The sequence below is a fragment of the Cenococcum geophilum genome (assembly GCF_001692895.1).
Source record: "Cenococcum geophilum 1.58 unplaced genomic scaffold K441scaffold_11, whole genome shotgun sequence".
Taxonomy (NCBI): domain Eukaryota; kingdom Fungi; phylum Ascomycota; class Dothideomycetes; order Gloniales; family Gloniaceae; genus Cenococcum; species Cenococcum geophilum.
The window spans coordinates 1,063,276-1,075,939 of record NW_027137569.1 but is presented as its reverse complement, the minus strand read 5'-3'; the positions used below and the strand labels follow the sequence as shown (position 1 = coordinate 1,075,939).

The following is a 12,664-nucleotide window of genomic DNA, read 5'->3' as shown; positions in this document are numbered from 1 at the left end:
CGTCTCCCTCGTCCTTGTTACTAGTGGTAGCATTGAGCTTCTTGTCCTGAGAGTCAGACACTCCTGCAGGGTTCTTCAGCCGGGACAGCGTTTCGCCCACGCCGAATTGGTTGCCTTGGTCATCGCCCTCGTACTCTTGGTGGTTACGCTTTCTCCCTCGCCTCCCCATAGTGAATAATCTCCGGGAATGGCGGGGTGGTCTTTGCGCGGGGCAGTACTGTCAAAAGACGCTTAAAGAGTTAGAGTTGCGAGGAAATTCAAGTCGCAAACGGGTCCGTGCACTGGAACAACAGGCCTTCCGGGGGCATAAATTGACAAGCCACAGAACAATTCATCAATTACTTGGTAGACTACCTGTCTAAAAATATCTACTTCCAATTAAATCTTGCACTTCTCCAACTGTGCATAGACCTCCTGAAACTCTACTAATTTCGCTATGCTATCGGTATACATAAAAATGTGCAAGACTTGCATAATTTATGCTTTTCGTGGAAAATCGCTAAAAAGCCACCTGCACGAGACAACCTCCCCTTATCTCCTCTTTCTTGGTCTTTGAATCATGTCTTAGCAGCTCATGCGAGGAATAGGTTCTCAAAGTATCTTGAAAGCACGGAATGCCATCTTGTAATTGAAACCAATCATTCCACCTAGTACGCCTTGTGAGGCCGCTTTGCAGTTCTCTATACAGACATGGCAACTCAACATGCACTCTCACTCCCAGAACTTCTGTCTATTATCCTGGCATATGTTCATGAAGATCAGTCACTATTTACCTGCATGTTCGTAAACAGCCTATGGGCAGCGGAAGCAGCATCTATCCAATGGGCTGATCAGCCACCACTTCCCCGACTCGAGACTATACACCCAGAGCGTCAACAATACTATGCCAACAAGGTTCGAAATTGCTCTATTCGCCTTGACACTACGGTCGGCTCAGTCCTCTCATTCGTCAATATGCGCAATCTAGCCTTCCCAAGGCTAGACACTATTAAGCTTGCCATGAATTGCACTACAGAGGACTTTATGCTCGACGAGAACATGATGCATCCATTTCTACCGCCTATGCTACGGGCGCTTCACATTCCAGGATACATGCCAAGCCACATCAACGAGAAATTACTCCCTATGATAGCGGTAAGAAAGCTATTTCACATCAATTTGAGCAGATCATTCCCGCCTTCGCTCAGGAGCGTGAAGTGAAACGGAGGCGCGGAGGCCTCTAAGAAATAGCTTTGAGCCCTTCAGCCCTCCAGCAGTGATAATCCTAAGGCATTGAAGCGCGGCTCGGAAGCACTATCCAGGGCTCAAGCTGTGAAGAAACTTTTGCTCAATAGCTCGAGAATTTCCTAAGATGAAGGGAGAGTGCCGATTGAACTGAAGGGAGTTCAGTTTTTTGGGGGGCGGCGGCGCTTTATATTCTAACTGTCATTAGACATATAGCGGTACTATAGCTAACAGCTTCTATCTAGACTCGTTGCTGTCTTTTGAAGTCTATTGGAGTTACGTATACCACACGAACCGATTTGATCCCTCTGCCTAAATTACGAGCAGCTCAATCGGTTGATGCCCTTATGGACCTGTTCAGAGCACTCCCATCAGCCGAAGGACTCGACCTAATCAAAATGGACATTGCAGTACCCCTCAATCATCTTACCTATCTCGCGAGACGTCCATTATTGAGAAGCCTCAGTCTTGAGCTTCAACCAGCAGGTACAGGCATTACCGATTTCCTAACCAACTCACAATTGGCCATGTTCCCCGATCTCCGTGAGCTCACCCTCAAAGCCCCAGTCAACCTCGCAATAACTCTCTGTCGTCGTCTGCAAGCAATTTCAACTCTCCGCATTCAAATTTCAGCTCCCCTCAACGGGGATGAAATGCAAAAGCGAATTTTGATGGATGAGTTCTTTTCAACTATCATGTATTTTCCGGCCCTCCAAAAGCTCGAATTAAGCTTTGGTTTTGCCTGGGATTTGGATTTTCGTGAGGAGTGGTATGATGATCCTCGACAGTGGTTTCCACTGACATCTCGCTCATTGAGTGCATTGGCTACACATTGCCGCCATCTCCGGACCTTGCTATTCTCACGAAATGTAGACAGCTCATGCCTATTCACTAGCACCGACATCAGCAACTCCGACATCCTGTACCTAGCGTCCAACCTTCCTCACTTACGCTTCTTCGAGTATTCAGTCGAGCCAATAGTAAAGCGGACTTACCAATACTTAAACTGGCCATCCAGAACAATTTATTCGAAATCAACCCAAGGAAAATGTTTCACTGCATCTCTCATAGCACTAGGAACGCATTGCCAGTCTCTCGAATATCTGCAGTTCACCGTTCCAATCGATCTGCGCGAACTTAATCTCCATGAAAGGCCTTTGTTTCCGAAGTTGAGGCAACTCTGGCTATGTGATGGCACATTTAGCCTTTCGAGTTCTCTAACAGAAGGCTTATCTCCCATCATTCCCATCCTTGAGTACCACTTCCCTAATCTTACATCTCTCACGGTCCCTACCTCGCAATTGTTTGGAGAAGATTGTGTGTACTGCCCTCCATGGGAGCTTACCGAAATCTTCACCAGGTTTGGTCCGATCATGGTCAATGGGTTCCACGGATACATGGAACCCGAGTTTGACGGTTGGTTTGAAGAGGCAGAGCAGGCCGATGAACCAAGTGTATGGGGCGATGGGCTCGATGAACCTGAAGATGAACCTGAATCCGACACGTCAGACTACAATGATAAGCAAATGTAATAGTAGCATCTAGGACTGGGTTCGTGTTTCCAAAACAGTAAACTTATTCATGACTTTTAGAAACTAATAATTAATCTCATGTCTTAAGCACAACCCTACAAAATCTTGCTAGGCTACTGCAAAGCACACAAATTTCCGCATTTGGTTCGTCTTCTACTACCTCCTATTTCCTCATCGCCTCATCTCATAGTCGTAGTTCCGTGGATCGCAAGTATATCGTTCCAACTCTCCGATTCCCCTTGCCCAAAACTAGCCCCTGATACTCCAAGTATCTTGAATATCAGACCGTTACACAAATTCGCCAGCCGATCGAGCAGTTGCCTAATTTGGACGTGTGGCATGTTTGATGAGTCAAGCGAACCGAAGTCTGCCCTACTATGGTATCCGGCAAAAGTATTGTACAGGAGTTCCTTGCAGAGCATTTTACACCAATAAGAAAGCCGGATTGTATAGAAACATGAACCTTCTTAATTTTCCTCCTTTTTTATTTGCCGCAAAAGTGTATTAAAAACAAGCCACAAGCCATCCAACCCCCTGCAACGCACCGACAATGTACAATACTTTCGCCGGATACCATAGTAAGCTAAAATTAACGCCAACGCTACTAATGCTTAGCAAGTCTCACTAGGCCAGAACCAGTTATTTCTGTTTAGAGGCATAAAACCCGCAATTCTGCAATAGCAAATTTTTTCTCTTTCTGTATTGGATGCATCGAAAAGCCCGTCCAGTCAGAGAAGAAGGCCCAAGTAACTCCGAATTTTCCGAACCTTAATTAACATGCAGATGCACAATTGGAGTTTCAAGACGTCCACTTTGTGATCCTTGAGGCCTGTAATATCGCCATATCACGCCTATATTGCCTTTTTCTTGTGTCATATTGTTGACCGAGCGCCGATCACTGATCGTCTACTAGATTGAGACTAGATCAGGGGTATCTTGGCCTTGTATACATATTCATTCTTTTTCGCAGATTAGTCACGCCCGGGATAGTTCCTGACCTGGTATTTCCGGTCGACACATATTCTCAAAACTACTTGCATATTCAATTTAATAGTGTTTCGCAGGGCCGCACGGCTAATACGTTAAGGCAGCAAGAAATACATCCCTGCGAAGAAACCATGTTCTATATTAAACAATCCTTAATTCATTCAGTAGCAGCCACACAGCCTGCACGGCTCCGGCTTCTCCCCCCCCCACACACACCCAATTTCGCTAACAATTAGTCAAGTGCACCATCCAGCGTAGACTCTGTGCACTTATAAAAAGGCTGTGCACTCGCAAGTAAGGTATGTGCACTTACAAGAAAGGTAAAGTCTCTAATAATTTAAGCTTAATTAAGAGTTAAACTTAAAATTCTCTAGTGTGCAAGAAAGCGAAATTAGGTGTGTGTTACAAGCGCACGCAGGGGGAGAAGCCGGAGCTCGCAAGCTGTAAGGGCATTTACATACGACTAAATTTAGGGGCTGCCTCCGACGTCCATGCGCCCCCTTAAGTAGGGCCCTTTTGGATTGCCCTTACAGCGCTATGTATACTGGTAAGAGTCCGAATTTGAATCGCCCGCAATTATTGCTATACTTGAGAAATATATGTTTGTAGGGGGGGTTACTTGGGCAGTCTCTTTGAGCTCGGCGACGTGCACGTGATAGGTCACGTGACAGCGCGCGGGCCATCTCCCGGGGCCATCTCGCCCTTAGATTCTTCTTCATAGAGCATCATATGTATCATTTCCACCAGCCTACTCAGTAGCCTGACAATATATGTAAGGGCAGGATTAGATAGGAGCAAGAAAAACTGTCTCTCAACTTCGTGCTCGCATGAGAATGCCTTGCAGGACCTGCGCATCTAGTGGAATAACCCTAATCTAGAGATGGATTTGGTCCAGCCTTGCCCTATCAATAAAAATCTTCCTTATCCCAGTGTTTTCCCTTGATGTGCTCGAACCCCTTTCTATCACGGCCTTCTTACGTTCATTCTAAGCACCAAGAAAGTTTCAGCTTCAAAGCCTTCAATATGATTGAGATAAATAATCGCCATTAGCGATAGGGAAACTCCACTAATAATTAGATATCCACAATCTAGGTCCCTTTGAAGCCATGCACTAAACAAAGAGATTCGAGAGTAGAGTCGAATGGCAATATGGACTTTAGAAGGCTTTTGAGGTATTTCAGGAGAAACATGAGGAGTTCAGAGAAAATCTCCTCAAGTAAGCTAGCTAGACGACCGAACTGAGAATGAAAGCACAAAAAAGGGCCTCCACTCATACTTCCCGAATTTGAATTTACAGTTCTAATTAGCATAAAGTGAGCAGATAACAACCATATCGGAAAAAGGTAGGCTTAACATGAAAGCTCTTGTTAGTCATCGGTTGATCACGATACGGTGCATAAGTAGTAGAGAAGCGTATAAAGGCTGTTCCTCGGCTGTTGCTGTAACCTCGGACGCATTACGGTCTATTTGCCCAAAACGATGTTGTTTGAAGGTCTCTCTACCTGAAGTTGAGTTGGTGTTGAGATACCCGGTTCCTGGCCGTTTCTTCGCCGTGGCCGATTTGCGCTAGTCCTAATGTGCGCGTCCCATTCGCAAACCTTGGAATCGTCGTCACAAGCAACTTCCACGAACCTCTGAATTTCCCCTCGTGCCATTGTCATTTTCCAACCCAAGTTCAACACCAAGATATTGCCGTTAGCTCTACTCAACAGTATCTACCACCTTTACTATCCCTCTACCCTCCTCGGAGGCCCTGTCCGCCTCCTTGAAGCAGAGCTGTTTATTCGTTTGAGAGCACCCTAGGCATTAGGAGGCCAACACTGTACAGTCCGCTAGCATTATCGAAATGGCATCGCTAGGCGATGACCTGCTCGGCATAGTCAACAAGTTGCAAGACTTGGTTTTCAATACCATCGGAAATGATTCCTTGGATTTGCCTCAGATTGTATGCCCCACTCCCTCAGAGTCAACTAAAGGAAGGCCAGTCTATACTAACAGCTCAAACAGGTTGTAGTAGGATCGCAATCATCAGGAAAATCATCTGTACTTGAAAATATTGTTGGCAGAGATTTCCTTCCGCGCGGAAGCGGCATCGTAACCCGGCGACCACTAATTCTTCAACTTATCAACGTCCCCAGCGAGCGCGATGACGAGCCAGAAAATCATGAAGTTCACATACCACACACACCAGCAAGTGTAGCGGGACAGCAGGAGTGGGCAGAGTTCCATCATATCCCTGGCCGACGATTTTATGACTTTTCCGAGGTCAAACGGGAAATCGAGGCGGAGACGGCAAGAATCGCGGGAAACAATAAAGGCATTAACAGGCAACCCATAAACCTCAAAATCTATTCTCCCCATGTTCTAAGCTTGACGCTGGTGGATTTGCCAGGCTTGACTAAGGTTGGTTGTATAAATTTTTTTTCTCCGAGCATAAAGGAGCTAAGACACTCATCTAGGTGCCTATTGGAGATCAGCCATCGGATATCGAGAAACAAACGAGGAATCTCATCTCTGAATATATTGCTAAGCCCAACAGCATAATCCTAGCCGTTTCTCCGGCAAATGTCGACCTCGTCAATTCTGAAGCCCTCAAGCTTGCCAGACATGTGGATCCTATGGGTCGAAGAACAATTGGCGTCCTTACAAAATTAGATCTTATGGACCATGGCACAAATGCGTTGGATATCCTCTCCGGCCGGGTATACCCCCTCAAGCTCGGCTTCATTGGTGTAGTGAACAGATCACAACAGGATATTCAAGGAAACAAATCCTTAGCCGATGCTTTGCAAGCCGAACGGGACTTCTTCAGACATCACCCAGCGTACAGGAATATGGCACACCGATGTGGAACAGAGTTTCTAGCGAAGAGCCTCAACCAGACCTTGATGGCGCACATCCGAGAAAGGTTACCGGATATTAAAGCCCGACTCAACACCTTAATGGGTCAAACGCAACAGGAGTTGGCAAGCTATGGAGATGTGGCATTCACCGGAAAGGAACATCGAGGATCACTGATATTGCAACTTATGACCCGTTTTGCGTCTTCTTTCATCTCGTCTATTGATGGTACTTCATCTGAAATTTCAACGAAAGAGCTCTGTGGTGGTGCAAGAATATACTATATCTTCAACTCTGTTTTTGGAAACTCTTTGGAATCCATCGACCCCACCACAAATCTATCCGTTCTTGATATCCGGACAGCCATTCGAAACTCTACGGGGCCTCGTCCTAGCTTGTTCGTCCCGGAACTAGCATTCGACCTTCTCGTAAAACCGCAGATCAAACTTCTTGATGTTCCGAGCCAGCGATGTGTTGAGCTCGTATATGAAGAGCTTATTAAAATTTGCCATACTTGTGGTTCTACTGAGCTTAGTCGGTATCCTCGTCTCCAAGGAAAGCTGATAGAAGTCGTCTCCGATCTTCTCCGTGAGCGCCTTGGACCATGCTCAACCTACGTCGAGTCACTAATTGCCATCCAACGGGCATACATAAACACAAACCACCCTAATTTCCTTGGCGCTGCTGCTGCTATGTCGTCCGTTATCAACGACAAGCAAGAGAGAGAGAAGAAGGTTGCCCTCGCCGAGGAGAGGAAAAAACGTGAGAAGCGACGAATGAAAGAGCCCAATGGCATCAATGGTGTCGAAACACCTGAAGATGAAGAGGAAGCAGAAGCGCCTGGAGAGAGAGTTGGGCACCTTCCCCTTCGTGGCCATGCAAGTAAGGCCAGCAGGAGTATGTCTCCAGCGATTGGGCGCACTATGCTGAATGGGACTCACGGTATCGTAGGCGCCATGAATGGGCCTCGCTCGGGCTCCCCAACGCGGCTTAGCGCACAAGGGGGTCCCGGATCTACACGGGATAGTTTCCTCAACTATTTCTTCGGCAAAGAGGGCCAGATGCCTGCCGGTTCACACCCATCTGCTCCAGGGAATGCCACCTATCCCGACCGACCTGGTAGCCGACATGTTAGCCAAAATATTGAACCCAGTTTCGCAGCGAGCATCCGTAGAGGCGACACTCGGGTCCCCGAGCGTCATGTGCTAGAGATGGTACCAGATGACTTTGACAACAGTCCTGCAACGCAAAATTTCGAGAGCCCATTCGTAAGTCTCCCTTTCCCCTTTAATTGGCCCCGTATAATAGGCTAATAAATTGTAGCCACTTGAGAACGAAGCGCCGGCACTTACCGAGCGGGAGGCTCTCGAAACTGAACTCATCCGACGTCTCATCTCGTCCTACTTCAACATTGTACGCGAAACAATAGCTGATCAAGTCCCCAAAGCCGTGATGCATTTGCTCGTCAATCACTCTAAAGATGCAGTGCAGAACCGGCTCGTCAGCGAGCTCTACAGGGAGGACCTCTTCCAAGAGCTTCTGTACGAAGACGACACAATCAAAGCCGAGCGCGAGAAGTGCGAGAAGCTGCTGAAGACATACAAAGAGGCAGCGAAGATCGTTGGGGAGGTGTTGTAACGTACGATAATGTTCACGTCGGTTCCATTGTAAGTTAGAGGCTGTAAAATGTGTCCATAGTCATCATTCCACTTGGTCAAGAATGTGGCGTTAGGGAGAGCCCTGAAAACCTTTCTTGGGCTCCAAACCTGCGCTGCATTTTCTACTCTTCTGCCATCACCGTGGTGTGAGGTGGCAGGGCGTTCGCGGCCCTTTCTCTTATTTTTTGTTAATGGATTGTATCATATTCTTGATGCTCAATGAGAACGAAGCCGTACATTTCGCTAGTGTGTTATACAATAGAAGTCTAGTTGAAGATTAGTTGTGGAGAAGACTTTTGGGTTCCCCACTTGTCCCCTAAAAGTTTCCTTTGTGGATCTTGGTGTCGATTTGCGGGGATCTCCGTATGTCCAATCCCCAACTTCAACATCTCATACCAGAACCTTAACAAGCTAACAATTCAGCATTCAGCATTCAGCATTCAGCATGGGTTAATTCTCAATGCATTTCTTTAAGGAGTACTAAGAAAGTCTTCGTAAACGGAATTAACGTGAAGCTAAACTGTGACTCGAAGATTAGGGTTACCGGACGAATCATCTCCACCTCACATCCAGAACCAATTGGCACAACGGAATGTGGCCGAGACAGGTTATCTTCCTACAGAATTGCCACGGACTATACGTATCCAGCCATCCAACCATCTCCCCATCGAATAATATGCCTTTTGATCCCGTCGGCGTTGTGGAAGAAAGCTGAAGCTTCAAGTCGTTACAAGCATAGAATGTTTCGCTCTCGAGCTGTTGAAATTGAAGTTATGGGTTATTTCCCTCGCCAGTCTTTAGCACTAATGATGACGGTGGGCGTCAATATATGTGATCTAAACGGAAGATTCTGCAAGCGACAGAACATACAATCTTATCTTTCTATCAACTATATTGTTATCGGTCGTAGGGTTTTCACCAAAAGGGATAGGTCCACAATGCCCATAGCCGGACCGCCTAAAAACCGACAAGGCCGCAAAGCTCAGCGTAATCATCAATTGCAAGCTAACCTACTTAGAAACATGGCGCCGCAAGACGAACCACCAAAAACGCAACGAGTTGAGCGCTCTGCCACTGTTGACTTGCTTCTTCCCAACTCCAAATACCACATTCAGAAGTCCCCTTGGATGAAGCTCTATTAAGTGTTTCATTCCCGGAGGATTTTTCGGTCCAAACACTGTCTGCTCTTCAAAATGGATAAACTGTCACTACTATCAAAGAGTATCTTCAACAGTACGAACCCGGCCTGGTCAAGAAATGCCTGAAAGATGTACAAAGCCCGTCACCTGCCATATTCTATGCCGTTGAGCGCAACTGTGCTGAGGCCGCCGAAACCCTTCCCTCATATGGCGCAGACCCGCAATCAAAGGGGACTGTATACAACATACCAGTGATTGCTCTCGCGATAATACATGGAAGGCAAGCGGTTATCGACGTTACGAATATTGTTAAGATATTTCTGGGATCTGGCATGGAACCAAACAGGGCTGCCATTAATATTCAATATCAGTATGAGGCCGTATTGAATATTAATATTGAAAGTAATTCAGTATTAAAAAGATACTGAATATTAAATGTAGTACAGTCTTGGCATGGTGTTTTAATTTTAAGTAGGCTCCGTACGCCCCTAAGCTTTAGTAGAGCTTTAAAATAGCTGCTCTCTCGCAACTGCTCTCTTACCACTATTATTAAGTTCATGATCCTTAGCGCGGTGTAGTAGGTATTAGTTACTCTCTAGATTTTGCTAAGAGCTTAGAAGCCTCTCATACTACGTTTATCGCCATAAGCCTCTCGTCGGCAGTAATATTACTTAATAGCTAACTCTTTAAGCACTCCGTATGTTTAATACTTATACTCCCTAGTAATATACGCTCCTATAAGACTATTCGCCGTGTACCTAAAAAGATTTGCTCTACCTCTGCCGACATTAACGGTATAAATAATATATTAATAGCCATTTAAGAAAGTCGTAGGTAGTTAGCTCTGCGAGTTAGATTAAGCTACCACTATAGCGCTGTGCCTTGGATTAAAATAGGCTTTACTTTAATAAAATATTTATACTTGTTTTCTACGCTACTAGTAATATTAAGCATATATATATATAGAGTTTAGTATTAGAAGGCTTAGTAGAGCGATTAGTAGAGGTAACTTTTAGTTTAACTCTATAATATATATATTACTCCTTCTAAAGCTTCCTTACTACCATAAATAATTACTTATACCACTTCTTATTCCAGTGCCTCTTAATATAGACTTTTTAATATAAGGGGTAAAGGAGAATTAAGGCGGCATATATAGAAGTATTGTTAGTAAGCTTATAGTATTTATTAAAGGTATAGTAGCTTATAACAATAGCAGTAAGAAGGCGTTAATTTCGGCAATATTATTTCTATAAAATTACTAATTAGTAGAGTAGGGTAGGCAAAGATCTAATCTTATCTCGATACAATCGATGATCTACTATCGATAAGATATCTCGAAGTATCATAATATTCCTTGGCATTCCCCATCAAATTTTCTTCTATTGAATTTACTACTTTTCTACTATAATATTGTACGAAATATGGCTTTAGGAGCTGATTTATCTCTATTTAAAACTACTCCTAGCTTAATTAAGAGCTCCGGCATATAATAGGCTTAGCTTTAGTCTCTAGTCTATATATTTACTTACCTACTATATAAAAATAAGCTAATATATAATAAAAAGAACTAAAGGTGTAACGGCGCTATCGCACGTTACCTGCCAAATTCTGCCAAATTCTGCCGACCTACGATTGGCTCGCCCAAAGCTAGCGCCTTAGCGGCTTACCTTATATATTTGTTTACATCGGTCCTAGCAACCCCTTTTCCCTTTTCTTAGCTTAGTATCTTTATAAGATAGCATTCCACAAGCTTTGGTTTAGAGGCATTTATATAAGCCGTTATATTATACTAAGCACTCCTTATATTGCCTAGGAAGGCCTTAATTAATATCCCACCCTAAAAGAAACTTTATCTATAATAACGCGCTAATATATTATACTTAGATACTAAACAACACTATACTGCCTAGGAAGGCCTTAATAATATCCCACTTTATAAGCTAAATAAGATTAAACCTATACCCCCTAGAATTAAAATTAAAGCGTATAATACCGACAAACCTTAAGAAGCTAATAATGGCACCTAAAGTAAGCTTATTTAAAAGAGCTACTTCCACTTAAGAGAAACCTAAGATCTAATTGGGATTAAAAATTGAAGATATTATTATTATTATAGACGTGCGTAAGTAGATTTGTGCCCTTACGGCTGGCTAGAAAGCCAATTATCTTAAAGTAAGAAATATATAAAAGACCCTATAAGAGATCCTAGAAAGCCTTACAGCCCTATAAAATAGCCTAGCTTCCCCCCTTTAAAGCCCTAGCTAACCTATTTACTCTACTAAATGCGATATACTAGGGAGTACAAATATAATAATAAAGTAATTAAAAATTATTAAGCTCCCTAACCCCTAATCCCTATCTAATAGAATAGACTCTACCTTTAAAAATTGGAGGATTTAAGTATAAGAAAAACTCCGTGTTAACTATAACTATTTCCCCTCTAAAGAAGCTAAGATGCTTTACCTCTTTAGTTAAACTATAGAAGATACCTAACGTCACCTTTAAGCCAAATTTAAGGACGACTTCTCTGTCCGCTTTATATCTATTAGTAAAATACTATAGTATTTAGCCGCTATATATATAAACCCAAACAAAGTATAAAATGTGCGTTATAACTATAATAGTTTAATAATAAAGTTAAACTAATCCTTTATTAAGTTTTAGATTTAATTCTTACACCTAGTAGGCGAAGGCTAGGTTCCCCTTAAGAACTACTATTTGGACCTATATAATAAGCTAACGGTTTAACTATAAGAGAAGATTATAGTAGCCTTAGATAACCTACTAACCTACTAAAGACTTATAGCCTAATATTTATTACTAGACTTAGAACTAAAGCGAATTAATACCTATTTATTAGGACGCTAAGGCCCTAAAGGTATATAGTAACGTAATAATAGTAGCGGAATATAATAGGTATCTGGTTCTTGATGGAGTAAAACTATAGAACTAAATTCTGCTGTTCTCTGGTGCGGGGCGACTACGTTTTATAGGCGCCTCGCCTGCGCTAAACTGGTTGCAGTAAGTGCGTCTCTACGGCCTAACAATTGCCCCCTTCTTAAGCGGCTGTCTTTAGCCGACGCTATTATATAATAGGAGTGTTGTTATTATCCTTCGCCGAATAAGAAATATGCAGTATAGGATAATATAATTAGATAATTAGACAATAGGATAATAGGATAATAGGATAATAGGATAATAGGATAATAGGATAATAGGATAATAGGATAATAGGATAATAGGATAATAGGATAATAGGATAATAGGATAATAGGATAAT

General features: G+C 43.5%; 2 protein-coding genes across 2 annotated transcripts; both read left to right on the top strand.

Moving 5' to 3' along the window:
- The first annotated feature begins 1,416 nt into the window (after nucleotides 1–1,416).
- On the top strand, nucleotides 1,417–3,067 carry K441DRAFT_26928 (uncharacterized protein). Its single transcript, XM_067640869.1, has 3 exons — nucleotides 1,417–2,775; nucleotides 2,845–2,900; nucleotides 2,953–3,067. The coding sequence occupies exon 1, from the start codon at nucleotides 1,572–1,574 to the stop codon at nucleotides 2,754–2,756; it is 1,185 nt and encodes a 394-aa protein (XP_067506481.1). The 5' UTR covers nucleotides 1,417–1,571; the 3' UTR covers nucleotides 2,757–2,775; nucleotides 2,845–2,900; nucleotides 2,953–3,067.
- A 2,522-nt stretch (nucleotides 3,068–5,589) lies between these two features.
- Nucleotides 5,590–8,222, top strand: K441DRAFT_549445 (dynamin-1; the record flags this gene model as incomplete). Its single annotated transcript, XM_067643005.1, has 4 exons — nucleotides 5,590–5,688; nucleotides 5,751–6,146; nucleotides 6,203–7,852; nucleotides 7,908–8,222. 4 exons carry the CDS (start codon nucleotides 5,590–5,592, stop codon nucleotides 8,220–8,222), a joined length of 2,460 nt encoding a protein of 819 aa, XP_067506480.1.
- Nucleotides 8,223–12,664: the final 4,442 nt, after the last annotated feature.